The sequence below is a fragment of the Balaenoptera acutorostrata genome, chromosome 3, assembly GCF_949987535.1.
Source record: "Balaenoptera acutorostrata chromosome 3, mBalAcu1.1, whole genome shotgun sequence".
In the NCBI taxonomy this organism is placed as follows: Eukaryota; Metazoa; Chordata; class Mammalia; order Artiodactyla; family Balaenopteridae; genus Balaenoptera; species Balaenoptera acutorostrata.
The window spans coordinates 132538227-132560761 of NC_080066.1; the positions used below are offsets into that span (position 1 = coordinate 132538227).

The window sequence follows — 22535 nt, forward strand, 5'->3', positions numbered from 1 at the left end:
AAAAACAGTGGTATGCTTTTCCCTCCAGTTTTCATCTGTTTTGGGGGTATGCGTGTGGTACATAGTGAAGCTCGTTGGGCAAACAGTTACTAGGACCCTGTTTTTCCTTGGGGGGAGGGTTACATCCACCATCGTGAGACTAGCAGTTTCTCCCATGCAGGTGTCTTCACAGGTATGGGGGGCCTCTTGTTCACAGTCCCTCAGCAACCTGGGGGTGCACCCGGGAGAGGGGCTTTTGTGCCTGGAAGGCTGGGCTGGGCAGCAGAGCCTGTTCGAATTCATCCCAGGGTAGAAGCTGCTTGAGCAACACATTCCTGAGGCCTCTCCCAAGGCCAGAAGTAGAGTTGGACCAGAAGCCACAGGGAAATCCCTGTTCACACCCTGGGCCTGCCCTGCGTGAATGCCGTCTAAGTAGAATCAACAGGATCCCATGGTGGAGTGAGAACACCTGAGGTCTCTGAAAGCCAGGTGTCCCTCCCCCTTTCCAATTCATCATGCAGACTGAGGTCAAATTCAGCTCCCCATCGCATCACCTGGGCAGGTTTAAAAATCTCTACGACCCCTGTGAATCAAGCTTGTCCTGCTGCCCACAACCCCGGCAGTCTCTGGTCCTAGGCATCTGGAGCCTCGATGGCAGCTGCCTCTCACATCCCCTGCCCGCAACTCACTCACTCCCTCCCTCCCTCCCTCTCCATTTCCACCTCACCACCTCCACTCTTGTCACTCCTCTGTCCAGAATATGCCCCACTTTCTCCCTCTCTAAACTGAGACTCCGACCCCACGGCCTGGCTCAAGCCCCCCTCCTCCATGAAGACTTCCCTGATGGCACCACAGGTGAATCTGCCCTGCGCTGTGCTACCTGACAGCTTGCTCTAATCTTCACGGCTTCGCTGCAGTACTGGTCTGCCTCTTATGCAGACAAAATCACTCAGTATTTTCAGCCTTCAATTTCCTTCTTTGTACTGTGAGAAGGATAATAGTATCTACCCCACAGGGCGATTCTGAGGATTAACTGTGCTAGTGCAATCCAAGCAAAGTTTCCTCTCAGAGTCTGAGTGGACATTTGATAAATACCAGTGAAAACTTCCACTAGTGCCCCGGTCAGAGAAGGGCACAGGGCAGATGCTCAGGTAACTTTTGGTTTGACAACAAGCTTCCAGAGCTGCTTGGAGAAGTAAGACCCCTGAGACAGAGAAAGCTTGTGCATCCAATTTATTGCCGGTTCTCTGGTCTATGAAAACAGAACAAAGCAAATAATACGCTCGAGGCTAGAACTAGAGTGAAATTGGGACATTCTTGCCTGGTGTGGACATGATCTAAAAAGAATCTAGATTTCTCAACAAAAAGTCTATAAAAAGAGTCCCTAAGGGGGAAAAAAAAATTTAAAAGAGAAGGGAGAGATATTTGGGGGAGGGCTTTAAATTTTAATTTCTTGGTTTACCAAGCTGACTGCTATGAAGCTTCAAGGGGAAATTAAAATTTACTGGGCATGGTACTTCCATGCCCAATTTTAATTCTCGCAACTCTTTGATGAGGTCTACATTATCTCCATTTTATAGCTGAAGAAAATGAGAGTCAAACAGAGAAAATGTCTTATCCCAAACCACATAGCAGAGCTGGGGGTCAAGCTCAAGTCCATCAAACACCAAAATCCACACTCCTCCACTGCATCAGTAGGAAAAGCTGGGCAAGATGGCTTGAGGCTGGACAGTTAGCAGGCGCTCTTTGGTGGGAGTCTCTGCCACCCCGCCCACCGCCTTTCCCAGAGGGAGTCCACTTTTGCCTGATGGACCTCTGGGATGCCAACGTTTTGTTTGAAAAAACAAAGTTCACTGCCAAGAAAAACCAATTGCGTGGTTCTATACAGTCAGCTCCCCGCTATCTCCGCAGATTCAAGGAACGGCGGATCCTGTGCAATGTTAAGGATCTGCGGTTAGGGGAACCCGCATTTGGGGGGGCCTGAGGATGCAGAACCGTGGATACGGAGGGCTGTCTAAGGGGCTTGAGCATCCAAAGATTTTGGTATCTGCGGGGGGATCCTGGAACAAATTCCCCATGGATACCAAGTCTTCCTAAAGCCTGAGGTGAAACCAGAGGTTCACCTATTTTTCCCTTTCTGCTTTCAAGTTTTAAAGCTTTCCCTCTCTGCTAATATGGTGGTTGATTTCTTTTTTCTTCGCGTTTCAAAAACTTCTAGTTAGATTTTTTTCCCTAAATGTTTCATTGTATTAACCAGCTGTTTCAAAGGCATTTTGCCATTTCTAAGATGTCAGTGGTAGACATCATCCAGAAGCTGATAAATATCATACATAGTTCATGCCCCACGAGGGTTCTGGCTGCTGCCTGTTTTTCTCTACGGCCAGTTCCCTAGACCCCTACAGCTATTCCAGCTTTTGCAGCCCTTCACAGTTCAAAGCAGGATGTGCAGCCCCTTCTTCTTAACCCTTTAACAACTCACTGCAGGGATCTGCTTTCTAATATTCCAAGCTCTTCCCAGGGCAGGAAATCACAACCCACAAATGAAAAGACCACATAGGAGCACATATTTACCTCAAAATCTCTTTGATCAAAGTGTCTTTGATACTTGGCTTTACATTTTGTTTAGATATACGGCACTTATGCTGAAAACTCAGGAGACTATCAGAAGGGTGTGAAGGTTCTGACGCCTTCCAATAAACTTCACATCTTCAACTTGAGAGAAATGTGGTCCTTAGGCACAAATTAAGGCACAAGTATTTAACAAGCCTGCTCTTCATTGTCTACCGCCCCACCCCCATTCCCACTGCTTTAAATCCTCTATAATTAGTAACAGCAGCCACCATTTATTAAGATCCAACTAGTACAGACGCTAGCTTAAGAACTTCGTTATCTCTTTTAATCCTCTCGACAAATTTAGGAGAAACTGGAGGTTTGGAGGCTACATAAAGTGTCACCCAGCCAGCGTGACAGCCAGGATTCAAACCTACACCGACGTTCTCCCTGTAATCATTACACAATGCCGCCTCAGTCACAAAACAGTTTCACCTCTCCTGAAAGAAGGGCTTCATCAAGCAAATTCTTGCAGATCAGGACCACAGCAGAACCACCTGGAAGACCCTCTGCTAGGTCAACCTGTTTTACCATAAAAAGTATGGGAAACAGAAAAGGTGAAGGAAAAACACAAAGGTCCTAAAGAACGCTTTCACCTCTGACCTCTCTCCTCCCGTCAGAGGTCAGATGAGCAGTCCCTGGAACAAATGGGATGAATCTGTGGCCAGTTTCCCATTCAGGTGTTTACATCTCTGACTGGGAAGAAAGAGCTGACATGACAAGCCTCGCCTTCAGTAGAAGGTGACATGGGCTCCGTGTCTGTATTAATTAATCATCACCTCCCCTGGGCATTTCTCTGCTGGCCCCTCGCTCTGGTCAGTGAGTCATGAAATGAGGGCAAGTCTCCGGGGAGCTGACTAGCACAGCTGCACAGCCGTGAACCAGAATTGACAAGACACAGGTGGTTCGCGGTTTTCTCTCCCCAGGGGTCCCCTCTCCCACACCCCACCGCCGTGTCTCCAAGCGAGGGGAGCACCGGGGTCATCCCATCACAGAGGAAGAATCCGGAATGTTCATCCGAGCCAGCACAACCCGCTGCTTGAAACTAAAGCCTGAAGCCCTCCATTCCCGTAATGTGTGCGAAGCCTCAAAACGCTTTACCTTTGCTGAACTTTCAGACTGAAATAACTTCATTCCACGTGAGAGCACAGCTGGCACGAGCAACCCCAGTTCTTCCCCACGGGATTCATGAGGCCCATTTTAAAAATAAATAAATAAATAAATAAATAAAACATTAGTAATGGTCAAGAGATTCCAAACAGAATTTGCCTGCCAAGATTTCTTTGGCAAAGGAAAGATACTCTATCTCCTGAAACAATGGGTTTTAGAAATCAGTCCCAAGCTTCTTTTTGCGAAACTCTTCCCTCAACTCGCTTGAGAGAAAATTCACGACTCTCTGGAAGACCAGCCTTGTTTCAATGAATGCTTAGTACCCAGGGTTCAAACCCACTTACCCTCAGTGTTGGAACTGATGTCGTCCTCCACCCCGACCACTTGCCTCCTGCGACCCAGGGGTGGAGCGTGATCCGGCCCGGGGTAATTTGGAAGAACCGCCTCTCCTCCTGGATGGGCTGGAGGAACATCTCTGTCTGCAGGCTGTGCCCGTCCATCTGGGTAGGGAGGCGGGGCTTGCTGGGAAGGATCCAGTGACTCTCCAGTCTCTGCTGGAGCAGGGACTGTGGTCGCTGGCTGTTCAGAAGACTCAACTTGGCCTCTTAAATCCGGGGCATCTGTCTCCCCCTGAGGTCTCCCCTCTTTGGTTGGAGGGTTCAAGGTGGCAGAGTCTGTTTCAGGCCCATCCCTAGATGTTGGACGTGGCAAAGGGGAGGCCAGCTCAGAATCTGGTGGAGAGATCCCACCTCCTAACAGCCTCGAATCAGCTTCCGAGTGGAAGGAAACATCGACTGTGCTGCGACCATTCGATGCCTCCTCTGGCTCACCGGGCAGGTATTCGACGTCCTCCTCGTTCTCATCATAATAATCCAAATTGTCCTCAGTGTAGTCACCCTCGAGGGCCGCAGCACGGCTGAAGGAATGTCCCAGGGGAGCCGAAGGTTGGGCTTTCGAAAGGTCTCCTCCAACTGTCGCTGGCCTGACATTGTCCAACGGGGAGGTGCTGCCGATATGAAAGGCCCACACTCCAGGAATCCCCAGGTTGCTGTGTCTAAATAAAAAGGAAACAGGACATTGTCACAAAAGTGTCCATCCACCACCTTCCCACAAAGGCGAGCAATTTATTTTAAAACTGAAAGACTATTAAGATCAGATTCAGAGTTTTCACTGGCAGGAAACCCAAATAAAACCAGACTTACACGGTAACTAAAGATTATACTGGAATTTTGATGTAAACTACCTCTTATTTAACAATGGGTTTCAAAGGCCATGTGTCTACCGAATGCCAGACCCTCAAATCAGAATTCTGCTCTACATGTTTTATGCCAGACCCTCAAATCAGAGTTGCCAGACCCTCAAATCAGAATTCTGCTCTACATGTTTTATGCCAGACCCTCAAATCAGAATTGCCAGACCCTCAAATCAGAATTCTGCTCTACATGTTTTATCTAAATGGCTATTTGAAAACAAATAGGGAATGTGGGAATATTTTATCCTTCCTCTACTTTTAACAAACTCAAGAAAACATATGCTTAAACATTTTTGCCAAACTCTTAAACAATATTTTTTATTTGAGAGTTAGTTACATGCCAAGTGTTTAACATTCTTCAACACAACTTGCAAGGTAGGGGAAGTGATCATGCCCAGTTTTTCAGAGGAGAAAACAGGTTTAGAGAGATTAATCTTCTTAAGGTTGTACAATTAATAACTGACAGAGCTGGACTTGAATTCAGCACTACCACCAAAGCCCGTGTTCTGAACATCCACATTATGTCAGAAAGCTAATACACTAGAGTCAATCCACATCCTAATTATCTTACTCTACATTACAGAATGTTAGAGACATTTTGGGGTTTAGTCACGTGGATTAATCAATCAACTAATTCACAGAGACTGGTGAAGCCATGTCAAAAAATTCAAATAGAAATGCCTAAGTCTCAAAAATGTTGAGCAAATGTAGAACAAAGTTAAGGGGAAAATAAGAAAGCAAGTTAATCAAACTGCCACGGGTCACAGGTGAGAGGTATCCAGAAACATCTGCAGCCAGGGAGCTCACGCGTTTCCCCCACTAGAAAAGAACACGGGCTCCATTCAGCCTTCCAAATATCCCAGCGATCCATCATTTTAGTCAGTGATACATTCCAAAGAGGATAACCCCATACACAATTTCCAAAAAAATAAGAAAAAACCTGAAGGAACAAAGGGTCTGGCTGGCTTGAATACACCCATTTCTGTACTCTCTGGCATATGGCCCAAACACCAGGCTCCAAGTCTCTCATGCTGTGGGATTTCCTCAAAAGTCAGTCCATGAGAAATCAGTTAATGACTAATAAGACAACAGGAAATTCATTGAGTCATATAGGGACAAGAGACTTTTGCTCATTTAGGTTGGTACTCATCATATTCATGTGGATTTCCATAGCAATAATATTTTTAACACAATTCCAAGAATCAATCAATCAATCCCCACCCCCTTGCATATTGTTGTTTTTGCCACTGCTGCTGTTGTAATTAGTTCAGGGAAACAGGAGCATAGAAAGCAAAACTGTGATCCTTTGTGCAGTATGCTATGTAGACTTGGTCGGTTCTAAGAATTAATGCCAGTGCTTTTTGGCAAGCAAGCAAGGAACGCTAAAGACGATAAGAGAGAATTCTGAAGATCTGAGGATGTTGAGTTTATTATCACATCAGAGGTGTTGCAGCTGTGAAATTTCTTCTTGAAGTCAGAAACAGAAAACTATAAAAGCTTAAAAGAGTAGGAAAATACAAATTATGACAGATAAAAGCTAAATAAAATAATCTTCTAATTAAATATAAATCACTACCCTGGCTTTTGTCATTGTGCATGATGAGAAAGTAGCCAGTTTGAGTTTATCCTAAAATCCAAGGTCATTTGGAAAGCTTAGCGACAGAAAGAACTTAATTTATTTCCTAGAAAGGAAAACAAGGCTACAAAATGAGATGACAGTGCCTTCCTCCCTGGGTTGTTAGGAAGATTAAGTTAGAAAATCACGTAAAATGTTCAGCATGGGGCCCTGCGTGTAATAAGTACTTAGTAACTACTGTCTTCCAGGAGGTAGAAAAGTATAATCTCAAAAAATAGAAATGTGTACATTCATATTTAAATGTGCAGAAGAAGAGTTATGACAAACACACTATGAATTATATAATTTATGACCTCTGAGCTTATAATTATGAGACAAGTTTGAGGAAGACAACAATTCCATTGACTAGGAGGATAACTTTATTTTTTATAGATGCCTACTGAAGCATTGAGGAGTGAATGGCATGCTGTGTGTCACTTACTTTAAATCACTTATGCAAAAAAGAAAAAAAATGATGAAGATGGCAAAATGTCAACAGCTTGTAAATCTAGATGACTCCCTCCACTTTTCTGCATATTTCTGAAATTTTAACTAATGAATGCTGGAGAGGGTGTGGAGAAAAAGGAACCCTCCTATACTGTTGGTGGGAATGTAAATTGATAACATCCACTATGCAAAACAGTATGGAGGTTCCTTAAAAAACTAAAAATAGGGCTTCCCTGGTGGCGCAGTGGTTGAGAATCTGCCTGCTAATGCAGGGGACACGGGTTCGAGCCCTGGTCTGGGAAGATCCCACATGCCGCGGAGCAACTAGGCCCGTGAGCCACAACTACTGAGCCTGCGCGTCTGGAGCCTGTGCTCCGCAACAAGAGAGGCCGCGATAGTGAGAGGCCCGCGCACCGCGATGAAGAGTGGCCCCCGCTCGCCGCAACTGGAGAAAGCCCTCGCACAGAAACGAAGACCCAACACAGCCATAAATAAAAAAAAAAAAAAAAAAAAAATTAAAAAAAAAAACTAAAAATAGAGTTACCATATGATCCTGCAATCCCACTCACTCCTGGGCATATATTTGGAGAAAACTATAATTCAAAAAGATACATGCACCCCAATGTTCATTGCAGCACTATTGACAATAGCCGAGACATGGAACCAACATAAATGTCCATTGACAGATGAATGGATAAAGAAGATGTGGTACATATATATAATGGAATACTACTCAGCCATAAAAAAGAATGAAATAATGCCATTTGCAGCAACATGGATGGACCTAGAGATTATCATACTAAGTGAAGTAAGCCAGGCAGAGAAAGACAAATATCACATGATATCGCTTATATATGGAATCTTAAAAAAAAAAAAAAAGATACAACTAAACTTATTTACAAAACAGAAACAGACCCACAGACATAGAAAACAAACTTATGGTTACCAAAGGGGAAAGGAGGGGAGGGATAAATTAGGAGTTTGAGATTAACATATACACACTACTATGTATAAAATCGATAACCAATAAGGACCTACTGAATGGCACAGGGAACTATATTCAGTATCTTGTAATACCCTATAATGGAAAAGAATTTGAAAAAAAATATATATATATATCTGAATCACTTTGCTGTACACCTGAAACTAATACAACATTGTAAATCAACTATACTTCAGTAAACACACACACGCACACACACACACACACACACACACACACACCCCAGATAAATAAATAAATAAATAAATGTAAAATAGAAGATTAAATTGAGGAACATTTCTATAATTTGGAGGTACAGAAGGCCTTTCTAAGAATAATACCAAGACCTGAAATCATAAAGGAAAAGGCCAATAACTTTGACAACCCTAAACTTATACCTTCTAGATCATAACTAACTTTAAAGATGAACAACTGGATAAAAATATTCACAGCATTTGACAGGAAATATCTTTACTAGGTTTTTTCTTATTTGTTAAAGGTCTTTGTAAACACCTCAATAGAAAATAGCAAAGAAATGGCTATTAACCATATGAAAAGGTGTTCAGTTTTACTAGTAATCAAAGAAATTAGAGTGAAAATATGAACATTTTACACCTATCAGATTCACAAATACTAGAAAGATTAGAAGCTTGTAGGAAACAGACACTGTTGATCACAGCCCTCCTTACTGGTGAGAATGTAAGTTGGTGCAGGGTTTCTGAAGGGCAGGTGGTTAGCATACATTAAAATGTTACACTGCATATATCCTTTCTCAGCAATTCTACTTTCAAGAATTTACCTTTAAGACAAATGAGCATCTGAGCAATGTGTATTATTTTGTTTACTGAAACAATAATTATAAAAGGAAAAACCAGAAATAAGTTAAATGTTCATCAATAAGTTATTGTCTTAATAATACAGGCTATATATGATGCCATGTTTTATAGCGTTCAAATAATAATATAACAGATATCTTACTGAAAGACACCCATAGACAGTGATAAATGGGAAGATGCCATATATATAACAAAAGAACCATTTTGGTTTTGAAAAAGGTTTTGCATAAACCTAAAATTCTGGAATGACTGTTAATAATGGTTATCACTTGAAGTAGTGAGAATGGGTAATTTTTACTTCTATTTCACATTTCTCGGCATTGTTTGTACTTTATTTTCGTTTTTATACTAAGTACAGATTCTACTAAAGAAAAATTCCTCTGCTGGTCATTTTGGCCCCATATCTTCCACTTTCAATCAAGCAACTCAGAGGTTTCTATGAAGAATGAAAGATAAAGATGAGGTAGGCGTGGAGGGAGGTAAGTGGAAGTGGTGTATATGTGTACGTGTGTGCGTGCGTGTGTCTGTGTGAGTTCTTAGAGGCCATTACGGCTATGGTGGGGGGAACACGCCTGCTTTTTCCCTCCGGCTTTTCGGCCCTCACTGCCTCCTGTACCCTGAGGAGGTGTTAGCACTTACTCCCATGCTCTGGAACTGTAGTTTGTCCGTTTGCTCTAGGAGAGTGCAGGTTGCTTGCGTGCAGGGCCTGGGCCTTAGACATCTTTCTCTTTCCAGCCCTTGGCCCATGGTGAGCTCTCGATAATGTCTGAGAGGCAGAGAACCTATGGGCTCCAGAGTAGAAGAGGAGGGTGGAACCAGGGGACAGAAAACAAGGAGCTAAGTTTTCTCCAGAGTCAAGACTAAAAGGCAACCTTGGTGGAGCTCAAAAGATGTCCGACATGAGTCATGAGAAGGGGAAAGCAGGCCAGGATTCAGCATAAAATAAGTAGTTCAGAGCTCCAGACTTGAGGTTGAATTTTGGCTTTGCCACTTCATAACTTTGAGATTATAGGCAACTTAACTTCCCTAAGCTCATGTGTCACATTGAGAAAAGAGAAGAACTTACCCCCTGAGATTCTTGTTGAGTTTTAATTAAGAGAACTTCTATAAAGTGTTTAGCACAAGGTTGGCATACAGTAAGCTCTCAATAAATGTCAGCTCTGAGTAACCCTATTTGGTTGTAGGGCCCGCTCTCTGGTCTCTGAGTAAAGCAGATGGCATGCAAAAGTGTAAGATGTTCCAATACCCAGGAATCATGTAACGAAACTTAGAGGCACCAAGGGAGGCCAGGTAACCAATATATTCCGTCTGGCTTCTAGACCAGTATTCAGGGAAGGGATAAAAGCAGAGATTTTTTTTTAGAGCCTGGAAATTATTAAATATCAACAGGTGCTAACCCAGATACTGGGCACGATGTGCACGAGCAGAGTGAGTTTATGTGATGGGACTAAGGAATGTGCCTGGTCCCAGGCATTGCATGGAAAACCCTCCGGACGATTTCAGATAATGAGGCCACTGAGAAATCCTGAGACTTCCAAAAATCTACCAATCTGTTTGTTTGGTTTTCCTTTTTTTTTTCCAAATTACAGTACTCTTAACTTTTAACACCTCTCCGTCCAAAAGACTAACTCACAACGTCTCCAGCTGTGAAACGATTAACCTGGAAAAACCTCAACCTGGGCAGTTGTATTACTGGGTATTTTTATGTGGTTCCAAGGGCAATGTTTTCCATAGCAAGCCTCAGTGGCTGTGCTCACACACACACACACACACACACACACACACACACACACACAGTTCTGTTTCCGGTATCTATAGCCAATAGGGCAGGAAAAATAAAGGACTGTTTATATTTTGGTCAACGTGCTCCTCCCAGGGTCTAGCCTAGTTCCTGGTTTTGATCTGACCCCTTGCTTAGAAACCACGGAGATGATATTTAATGGGTAGGGCCACTCAAGTTTAGGTAGCTCCTAAGGGTCTTTACATTCCAACAGGAAAGGGCGTAAGCCCTATGTTACTTACTGGTAGAGATTTTTCACAGACTGTTCAGTGCTAGTCAAGCTGAAGTATGGTCCCTCTCTCTTCGGGTCATCGACCTCCCCTCTGCAGAAGCCCACCCGGGCTGGAAGCTCGAGCTGGACATTGTAAGATTCTTTGGGGCGGGTTCCAAAGAATTGAAGGCCATTGGCAGGATAAAGAAAGAGGGCGTAGGTGTCAGACTTATCAGATGCCAAAACTGCTTGGAAAGTATTCAGCTGTGGAAAAAAAATAGAAAATATTCTTAATAAAACAAACAAAAAACAAAAAAAAACCCCAAAATGCAAGCAAAGCATTATAAAATGCAAAGGGTTGTCCCCCTTCTCAGGATTTCTCTAAATTGTTTTTACACATAATATTCTTTTAAATTTCCTCTCCAAGTTATAAACATAATTACATAAGCTATATTATTGTCATAATCATCTTTTGTCAATTTAGATTAATAGTTGAAATATGCATAGGTAAAAAAAAAACACTGGTTAAAAAAAATAAAGCTATTTTTTAAGGTTTCAAACTTCTTTCATCCAAACTTCTTTCAGAGCTGAGAGCAAGTAGCAAAATTAATTTGTACATTCCCACAGCCACTGCCCTAGTTTTCTGCCCTGGGCACTCATCTGGATCATTCATTCATTCATTCATTCACTCATTCACTTATTTATTGAATGCCCATTATGGGCAGGGGTGGTATGAGGCACTGGCTGATCAAAAGGCCTCCTTACTGTTCCCAAAGCCTTACTCTCTATTCTCTTCCATCTACCTTTTTTGTTTTTATAAATTTATTTTATTTATTTATTTTTGGCTGTGTTGGGTCTTCGTTGCTGCGCACAGGCTTTCTCTAGTTGCAGCGAGTGGGGACTACTCTTTGTTGTGGTGTGCGGGCTTCTCACTGTGGTGGCTTCTCTTGTTGCATGCAGAGCACGGGCTCTAGGCACATGGGCTTCAGTAGTTGTGGCACGCGGGCTCAGTAGTTGTGGCGCATGGGCTTAGTTGCTCTGTGGCATGTGGGATCTTCCTGGACCAGGGCTCAAACCCATGTCCCCTGCATTGGTAGGCGGATTCTTAACCACTGCACCAGCAGGGAAGCCCCCATCTACCTTTTGACACCAGCACCAGAGTTACCCTACCCTCATTTCTCAGATGAGGAAACAAAGACATAGGGGCTAAGAGATCTGCCTAAGGTCAGGCTACTAGTATGCGGTGGCAGGCCGGCCAGGGTCCCTGCCCTGCACCACCAGGCTGTCCCAACCACTCCTTGGCCGGCCATCTCAGGTGATTTATAAGCTGCAAACTCTCTTCTCAGGCTCAGATCCCCTGCATCTCCACCAGATTATTTAATATTGTCCATTTGCCCCATGTACTTTGATGCTTCCGCACATTTGCTCACGTTTTCCTGTGCCTGGAAACACTCCTGACCTTCTAATGCCGCCCCTCTGAGGGGTTTTGCGATTCCCTGTAGATTTATTGCTGTTCTCTGACCCTCTGCAGCATCTTAGTGTTTCAAGTTAGCACTCACCTCGTTTTGCCCGGTTAGCTGCTTACATGTTTGTAAACTCAGTTCATTAATTCATTTGTACATTACTTCAAACAGCCAGGTGCCTACTAAGCACTCGACAGTATGCTTGGCACAAAAAGGCCAAGGAACAAAGGACGCAGCCGCTGCCCAGGACAGTCTCAGAGCTTAGGACAGGGAAGCAGCCATGGCTGGGATTCTAGGAGAATTGCTGGAGGAGGTAGTGGAGGCCAGAGAGGAGGGCGTGGACCCAACACCTTAAGGGCTGGGGTGGGGAGGCGTTGCAGAGGCTGCCTGTGAACATTAATAAACACTGCAGAAGCCAAAGCAGACCAGAAAGAGAGGCCAGGAGCCTGAGTTAGCCACAGACTCAGCACCCAGGTCCTTGTAGAATCACTCCTTAAAGTTCAACTTACTCTTGTATTTTCAACAAGACACATTTTTGCCTTTACCTACATCCAGCTATCTCCCCCCACCCAAATGATCAGTTAATGGTGCTTGAGTATCTTAATAAAGATGTTATATTAAGGTCTCTGAGAACACCTCTCTCACTAAATCCCACTCCGTTTACAATTTAGCAGGCAGCAGGGGAGGTATTTATAAATACCACCACTTCCTAAACAATGTGGCTCCTAGAAACGTTATTTACTGATAAGTAGCACGGTTTCCCCATTTTGCTAGACAGACAAAATTAGGCAGAGAGAAGCACATCACATTTTACTAAATGAAACAGCAAATAAGAGGCAAGGGCCTGCATTTTGTCCTGTCCTGGGTCCTTCCCCATACGGTGGTCAAGCTCTTTCCTAGTGTTGATTCTTCTTTCTTATGTTTAATTTCAAAGTACAGTTTTGAGGGTTTGCTTACAAGACAAAGAAATTCAGGTGTTAAAATGCTTTTCCAGAAAAAAACCAAAATACTATCCAAACTTTCTTTTAGATCTCCAACACAGAAAAGGTCACCTTGCTTGGCTTGGGTTTTTGCTTTTCTTTCTTTCTTTAAGTTCAGAAACTTAATGATGGGGGGCAGGGGGCAGTGTTCATATATTGTTACTGTTGTCGTTGTTGATTGCTTCATCCGGAAAGCCTGACTTTTCCAAAAACAAAAGGCAAGGGATGTTTTCTAGAATTTCTCAAAGCTCGGAAGCCATAACTTATGCCAAATGTAAACAAAGGCTGTCCTGTATCATGTCTATACAGAGTATATGCTATTCAGTACATCATCGATTAATGGAGATTCAATAACTTCAGTTTTACTTTAGTCCAAATAAAGTTCAACTAGAGAAAGAAAGGTAATTAAGGAAGGAGACAGATTCTGTTTTAAAAAGCAAAGCTTTCAAAGTTCCTGGCATTGATTGCCCACAATAAACGTCAGATAGGAGGAATCCTGGTTCTAAGTCTAGAGAAATTCTATAAGATAAGGAGGTCCCATAGATTGTGAAGGAATTGAAGGGGATGGGAGGGGAGGGAAAAAGTAAACAGAGCTGTGAAGGGGAGAGTCTGGCTTTTTACTGTGGGGTCTGGGTATTCAGCACTTTATTTTATTCATTCTTTCAGCCAGTCAACAAGTTCATTTCAATGAAAATTTATTCAATGTCTTTTATATGCCATCCTGAGACAAGCACTTACTACAGGTGGCAAGCATTTATTTAATCTACTTGTCTCCACCGAAATAGGCAAATAGAAGAATTTTAAATAGAATATAGGATCCCAGAGACCGGCCAAAAAAGTTTGGCTGTTTAAAAACCACCCGCATACCAAATGATCACTTTTAAAGTTCTCTCCGTTCCACAAAATTCTACATCTAATCGCTAAAGAGCTCTCTTCGTGATGTCCTGCAGGGCTCCTCCCCCAGGAGCACTCCTTGACAGGCTTCCAGACCGGAAAGGTCTTCACATTCCTGGAGAAAAGTCTTTGCAAGAACCCCACATGCTCTGTCCCTGAAGGGAAAGTCTCAGATGGGCTGCCAAACCCCACAAAAGGGTCACCAGTTCCCAACTCCCTCAGGATCCCAGGGAGGAAGAGGAGCAGGGCCAGTGCTTCGGAGCTTCAAGGTCTGCCATCCTGTTATCAGAAAGAGAGAAAAGCCAGAGCCCTCAGCAGAAATCAGGCAGCGCTGGGCTCTCCCTCCCAGGTGTGGGACATTGTTAATCAGTGTTGACTTGATGCTTGGCAGAGCCAGGCTGATAAATAGGAAACATGCCCCTCAATGAGCTCCTGATTTTTGCAACTGATTTAATTAATTTCAGCCATCTGGCCAAAAAAATCACAACGGTGACATCCATGTCCCAAAGGGGTTTGCCTAGAGTGGTTTACAAAAACTACAATGAAAATTAAGAAGTAGGGTGTCTCCGACACACGTCACAAAGTTCTCTTCTCTTTCTTCTCTAGGGTCACATGCTCTCTACAGTCATAGCGTCATTGACTTCTGGCCTCCAGTGTTTGGTGTGAACAGTAATCTCCATTCCTTAGTATATTTCTCCATCTCCCGTTACCTATAGGTCACTGTCATATGCATGATTTTCCCGCGTTCATTTCTTTCTTCCCTAAATCCTACAGATCCTGCCAAAAATTCAAAAATAAATGCTCAGTACTATCACATCACTAATATTATAACCTTCCTGACACTTAGTCTTTAGCAAAACTTCAGCATTTCTTTAACCAATTTCCGTATATGTCTCTGTTCTCTATGTCTGCAGAGCTATATCTCAGACAGAGGCTAAACTCTTTCAGGTAGACTGTAGACCTCCCCTCTTCTGGACCTCAGCTTCAGAGCTCAAAAAGCTACAACAGTGTCCTGCTTTTACCTCTCATTTTCTCCCTGGATCCAACCCTCTCTGTCAATGACTAGCATTCCTTGAAACAAGTCAGCATGCCTCCCTCCCCATGGTGAAGCCTCCATTGGGAAGTCTTCTGCTTATCTTATGTTACTGCACCACACCTGCCTTCATCCATTTCTCCAGCCTCAGCTGTCTTGGCCTTCTCCCAGGACACACCCTAGGCCAGAACAATCTGTCCTGCTGCCCCATTCTCAATATCCATTCTTTCAGCCCAACTTAATACAGGTCAACAATGCATTCCCTGTACCACACAGATCTATGTAGCCCAGTTCCCTATCCCCCTTCATCCTTCAACCAACAACAAAACAACAGTCTCACCTACCCCACCTCCGGAAAAAAAACACAGCTAAAGTAAACATATGGGCAGTATGTCTCCTGCCCATAAGTTCTTTGAAGGTCAATACCATGACTTTGCTCTGTGAAGTACCTAGGACAGTTCAAGGAGTCTCAGATAGAGTGAGTTGATAAACACCATTTGGTGATATGTTTTTAGATGCAATAACACCTTGATATTCTTGCAGTATCAGGTACCGCATCCTGTCACACCCACCACGAACATCCATGTCGAGAAAGGGCAACATCTGAAATAGTTTTAAATGGTAAAGATGCCATTCCTCTGATATCTTCAAATTTCCAGTAACTCTGCAACATGAAGTTAGTATGCCAAGGTTTAAGAAGGCCATGTAGAATTCACACAGTCCTTCAAGCAAAGTAGATTATTGCTTGCCAAAATCTATCTCCAAAGAACTATTAAAACGAGAACTCATGTCACAGAGCTCTTCAGAGTATTCAGAAGAAACTTCAATGTGGGTAATTAAAGAAACATCCTCTCTTCAAACAGAATATCTCCTTTCTAAATGAAACAAATTCTGAAGCCAACTCAGCATATGGCAATGTCTGAAGATTGATTTTAATTAGAAAAGAGATGGATTCTACAAATCTTCCCCCACTCTGCCCCCACCATAAAAAGGCCTAGACAGAAGTTGGAATTTAGAAAAGCTTGTATTTAAAGAGTCCTAAAGTAGAGGACTTACATCACAGCATCCTTACAAGACAGAGAAATAGAGAAATAAAAGAACCAGAATCTGGTCCCATCAACTCAATCTAGGGGAACACAGATTGGCTGAGCATATGCACTTGCTGAGTCTAAGGGACCATAATGGCTACTTTAAAATGTCACCTTAGTGAATTCTCACAACAGTCCCGTAAGGTAGGCGTTGCTACTTCATTTTACAGATTAGGAAATTAAGACTGAGGCTGGAGCATTGCTTCCAAAGTCACTGGATAACCTTTCATAAACCACTTCTTTCAAAATGTTTTTTATTGTCATTATCTTCACATCAGAAGCATTATTCCCATGCTGCAGATGAAACTGAGAAAAGTAAAGTCACCTGGTCTGTATTATAATTTTCAGTTTCAAATAAGCCCTGATAAAATTGGAATCCTAAAGCTCTAGTGTGACTTCATCACCCCAGAGATTCTGTGCAACTGCTCAACTCTCCGATTCCTCTCACTCAGCTCAACGTTGTCTTTCTCTGTTGAAAAAATAAGATAGATGCAGCTGAATTCACTTAAGAGCATTGGAATACTAATTTGGAAGTAATAAGGTGTTGGTAGTGTCCTTGGAAAATTTCATTCCAAATTCATTCTTCCTTTGAATGAAATATGGTTCCAAGGACTCTTCTGGTACAAAGATCACATCGAGACAATAAAAAAAAAAAACACCTCATTTATTGGAAGTCTTTGGAAAAGGTACAACTATTGTTGTGTCTACCTACATCACTTGTGCCAAGGAAATGGGTCCTGCATGAAAAGTCTGGGTAAAAGCAACAACAACAAAAACCTAAGAATCAAGAAATCTAGGGGCTTCCCTGGTGGCTCAGTGGTTGAGAGTCTGCCTGCCAATGCAGGGGACACGGGTTCGAGCCCTGGTCTGGGAAGATCCCACATGCCGCAGAGCAACTGGGCCTGTGAGCCACAATTACTGAGCCTGCGCGTCTGGAGCCCGTGCTCCGCAACAAGAGAGGCCGCGATAGTGAGAGGCCCGCGCACCGCGATGAAGAGTGGCCCCCACTTGCCACAACTAGAGAAAGCCCACACGCAGAAATGAGGACCCAACACAGCCATAAATAAAATAAAATTTTAAAAAAAGAAATCTGTATTCTAAACCTGCCTTTGCCTCACTATGTACAGAATTCTAGACAACTGCTTTAACTTACTAGGTATGGCAAACAATAAGTCTTGCTGTACTTATCTTAAACATGCAGCATTGTTGTGGGAAGACAGCATGATAAAATGTTGTTATAAGAATTAACAAGATATCCTGAATAAACAACATATATAATAATTGTCTAAGTAGTCAGTCTTTCCATTGAACCCTTACCTTCTCAATACAGTCAAAAAGAGCTCTCTTTAAAAAATAAAATAACAACAAAAAACTTCTGTTTAAAATCCTTCAAAAGCTGCCCAATGCCAAAGAACCAAGTCCAAACTCCTAGCATAGCATGATCTGCCCCCGCTCCATGGCCTTCCCAGCCTCATGTCCCACCACCCTTCCTCTTCAGTAATAAGATACCACATGGGATGCCCCAAACACATTATACAATATAGTCCATGGGTGATATGTCATATGCTACCTCTTCTATTGGGAATGTTCTACTCTACTCAACTCAGATGCAAAGACAATTGCTCACCGAAACTTTCCCAGATCAGTTCCCCTAACAAGGGAGGGGTAGAGTTAATCTCTTTAAGTCAAGATGCTACTTCACTTATCATACTGAATAATAATCAATATCCCTATTAAACTATGACATCCTTAGGAGTAAAGAATGTGTCCTTTCACAGTCTCTACATGTCCTGACATACAGTAAGTGCAAAAAAGTTTGTTGGATGAATAAATCTCAACTATGTTTAAATATAAATTACTTACATACACAAACATATATGAATATGTCACATATAAGATATATGTTTAGAAAAGAAGACTGGAAGAAAACACAATAAAATACTAGCAGTGGTGACCTCTGGTTAGTATAATTATAAACGTTATTTTCTAAACTATGTATTATAGGTATGTTAAACTTTAAATGTTTTTTAAACTTATGGACAAAAGTGAATTAATGAATGCAACGTACCTTATTCATCTTTCTCCAACCCTCCACCTAGACCAATGCCCTGAACAAAGAAGGTGCTCAAAGTCTACGAGTCTGTTCCTGTTTTATAAATAAGTTCATTTGTATCATTTTTTTTTTTTAGATTCCACATATAAGCGATAGCATACGATATTTCTCTTTCTCTTTCTGACTTACTTCACTCAGTATGACAATCCATGTTGCCGCAAATGGCATTATTTCATTCTTTTTAATGGCTGAGTAATATTCCATTGTATAAATGACTTAGAGAACAAACTTATCGTTACCAGGGGGGAAGGGATAGTTAGGGAGTTTGAGTCTGACATGTACACACTGCTATATTTAAAATGGATAACCAACAAGGACCTACTGTACAGCACAGGGAACTCTGCTCAATGTTATGTGGCAGCCTGGATGGGAGGGGAGTTTGGGGGGAGAATGGACACATGTATATGTACGGCTGAGTTGCTTTGCTGTGCACCTGAAACTATCACAACATTGTTAATCAGCTATACTCCGATATAAAATAAATTTTTTTTTAAAAAAAGAAGGTGTTCAGTGTATTTGTTTGAGTTGAATGTACTCTGTTGAATTGAATAACTGAAATGTCAAACCTATGCATTAAAAAAGTCATTCAGTAAACAAAACTAGATGTTGCCTGACCCCCAAAAAAATGAACGGCAAAAATCACTTCAAATGACTTGTATTTCTAGATCTTCTTTGCTTAGTAAAGCCTTTAGGAAATATTCCTCTTACTCAGGGAGCACAGAATAAGAATGGCCACCATCTTGAATCACTCATTGAGAGTGGGCAAGCTAGTTAATCTCTCTGAACCTACGGAGGATATGTGTCATCTTTCTATAGCTAAGAATCACTTTGATGAGTTAAAATAGAGATAAACTCAAAGAGTTCCAGCCTTTAGAGTTGACATTTTAGATCCAGGTCTAATTTCATAGGAGGAAGCCCTTACCTACCCCAGGAGTGAGGCAGCTCACCTTTTGCCAAGCCACCCTGGCGCCACCTGATGTCCATTTGGAGTACCTCAAATGTTGCTGCCAAGCCTAATGACCGGGAGCTTACGTTGTTTCACTTTCTCAGGTAGAGACTATTCAAGGAATCAAGGGCAGTCTCCTGTAAAGTACGGAGCATGTGAACCGGTACCTGGAGGGCAATTTGGCAAAGGCTATTAAAACCTTATAAAAAATGCATCACTCTGGCCCACCAATTCCGCTTCCTGGAATATCAACTAGTGACATGGTACAAAGATTTAGCTTAAAAAAGAAAAAGTGCTTCACAAATATATAATGATGAAAAATTGGAAATAACCTTGCTGACCAGTGGGCACAATGAGAAATCCACTGGATGGAATATATGCAAACATTAACAATGATGTTGTAGAAGTATATTTATTGACAGCTAAACATATTCAGAGTTTACTAATTAGTGAAAAAAAAGTTACAAAACCGTATGTGCAATGTGAACTCATCATTAATAGACATTGATAGATACAGATATGGATAGGAAAAAGCTCTGGCAGATGCACACGAAACTGTTTTAACAGTGGTTATCTTTGAGTGGTAGGAAAATGAGTGGTTGTTCTTTTTAAAATTTTCTGATGTGTTTCCTTCAATGAACATATAATTAGAAATAATTCTTGTATATATGAGGTGATTCTAAAAACAATCAAACCATAAACCCCTTCTGCATCTGCACTGGGGCACTCACATCCCTTAAGCAGTTCTCCTTGCAAGAGTGACCTCTCAGACCCTCAGAGAAAGCTTGGAGAAAACAGCCTTCTTCCCTTCCGAGCCACTTCAGCCCTGGTGCCACCAAACTATACATCAGGTTTAGCGGGAGAGCAGACTCAGGAAAAACTTCAAGCCAGTCCCTGGGTTCCAGCCCAGAATTCAAGCCCATCCCTCGGTTGGCACAGAGGCCAAGCAAGCATCCCTGGTCGCTTACCTCTCCCGAGGGCGGGGCCCAGCGCGTGGCCTCCTCGTAGGCGCCCACCTGCTCCCAGGTAGCCAGGAAGGCGTGGGTGGGGGCGAAGTGCGCGCCGGAGCGCGGGAAGCCTGCGCCCACGTAGCGGGCGGCCAGGCCCAGCACCGCCGGGGAGGTGTCCTCGCGGTAAAGGACGCGGCCCCTGCCGTGACTCGTGTCGATGTCGGCCAGGAAAGGGGCGATGGCCGGGAAGTCTGTGGGGAAATCATCGTCCACATACTGGGTCTCCCTGGGGAAGTCCTGGGTGGAGATGATGCCGTTGGTGACCACCTGGGGGACGAGGGGGACAAAAGTGTGACGGTCGCGTACGTTGCAGGAAGCCCAAGGAGGGCCACCACAGGTCCGGACGCGAGCGCCCACCCTGGCTCCGTAAAGGGGGAAGGGAACCGCCCAGGGCATGAAGCTCCCCCTTCCCCATCGGCTGGAAGCCCGATTCCTGGTTCAGTGCGACCAGCGCAACTTCAGCCGGCGTCCCACCCATCACCCCTACCCCACAAGCGCGGAGCAATAGGTCCAGGAGCCCTAAAACTCGTTCACGTTATCTTCTCACTTCCCGCACACCCTGGAAAAAAGCTACGGGTCCGAGGAGGGAACACCCAGCTCTGCAGACGTGCACAGCCCGATCGCTGTCCTAACTGGAAACCCCACTGGCCGGCTTGGCAATCCCTCCTTCTTTTCTGCCTGGGACGCTTATGCGGCTGCGAACAATTCTGAACCCCTCCCCCCCTCCCCCCGCCCCCCTGAAGCAGGGAAAAGCAGAGGGTCCGGCAACAGCATCGCTGCAAAGCCAGGTCCCACTCCGAGGGCGCTCGGGGACAGCCGACTGTGCGGACTATTTCCTCCCTTCGGAAGGCAGGGGTTCGCTGAGAGCCGCACTACACTGACGCCTGTTCAGAAGCTGTAAGAAATCTGCAGAATCCCGCACCAGGAAGAAGCTAAACTTACGTAGAGTTCGCTGAATTGGGCTTCATAGAAGCGCAGGGGAAGCGCCAGCTTCACGGCAGCCGAGCTTTCGTCGTCGCCTTCCTGCAGGAGCTGGTCCCCTCGCGACTGCCCGTAGGGGAAGAGCTCGCCCGGGTGCAGCGCCGCGGCCCGGGACAGCAGCAGCAGCAGCAGCAGCAGCAGCGGCGGCGGCGGCGGCGGCGGCAGCGCGGGCCGCTCGTCCGCCCGGTCCCCCCGCATGCTCTCTCGGCCCTGGGCTGCCCCACGGCAGAGCGCGTCCCGGCCGCGCCAACCAGCCCACTAGCCCCGGCGTGCTGGCCTCCAACCTGGATCCCGGCGGGGTCCCGGGCGGGGCGGGACTCCGGGCCCTCCCAGAGCGCTGATTGGCTGCGGCCCTGGCCCCGGGACCAATCGCCGGCTCTGAGAAAGTTCGACAGCGGCCACCACATCTGGTTCTCATTTAAGTTTTCTAAGGCAGTGGTCAACGGACCGGCGGGGCTGGCGGGGTGAAACATCCCGGCCAGGGGTGGTCGGAACCATTTCTCCTCCGCCTCCGCTCCCCGAGAGCTCGCGGGGGCACTCTCACCCTCCTCTCGAGGCTGCCCAGGGGTGCCGGCGACTCCCGCCTCCGGGACCAAATGGCCCGCACGGTCCGAAGGCAGCAGCGCTGCAGGACCTCAGCGCCAAGGGGGACCTCGCGGCGGCTTGTGCAGCTGCTGGCTGGCGCGAAGTGCCCCGCCAGGCTGGCAAGGCGAGGATGGTGCCCTGCCCTGGGGTGCCGGGCGCCCCTCGCCCTCGAGGTCAGGCTCTCGGGCCGAGAAGCAAAAGGCACTGTCGCAGCCACAGCTTCCTCGGCCTCTTCGCTCCACCCAGAGACGCTGCGGAGAAGCGCGCCTTTGTATGAAGCCGGGGGGCTGACTCCTAAATTCCGTCCCCCTCCCGAAGGCCGCCTCCCGGGAGAGCTGGACTGCCTGGGAGGACAGGGCCACCGGGCCGAAATGCCTGCCAGTTCGGGTCAAGAGCGTTGTTTACCTTCCCCGGGGAAAACCGCACCCGGGAAGGCCATGAAACGCGACAGTGTGTGATCGGCTCTGTTTGGGGCATGGAATGAGGCATCCGGTTTGGACACCAAGCAGAAATGAGTCAGGAGCCACGGTGGAGGGACCCCGGGTCTCTCGCCCGCTACCCGCGGGCATGGAAGCTGCCCTTGACAGCGCCCACGGAGGTGGTAACCCGAGCTCTCCGCG

General features: G+C 44.9%; 1 protein-coding gene across 1 annotated transcript in view; it reads right to left on the reverse strand.

Moving 5' to 3' along the window:
- Positions 1–21660, reverse strand: part of NID2 (nidogen 2) — an 84531-nt gene extending 62871 nt beyond the window's left edge. The window contains exons 1-4 of the mRNA XM_007192995.2: positions 21292–21660; positions 20308–20616; positions 10854–11086; positions 4044–4753 (exon numbers count right to left, since the gene is read on the reverse strand). Of these exons, the coding sequence (XP_007193057.2) occupies positions 4044–4753; positions 10854–11086; positions 20308–20616; positions 21292–21528 (1489 nt within the window). The 5' untranslated portion in view covers positions 21529–21660. The remainder of the gene's footprint in view (positions 1–4043; positions 4754–10853; positions 11087–20307; positions 20617–21291) is intronic.
- Between the last annotated feature and the right edge of the window lie 875 nt (positions 21661–22535).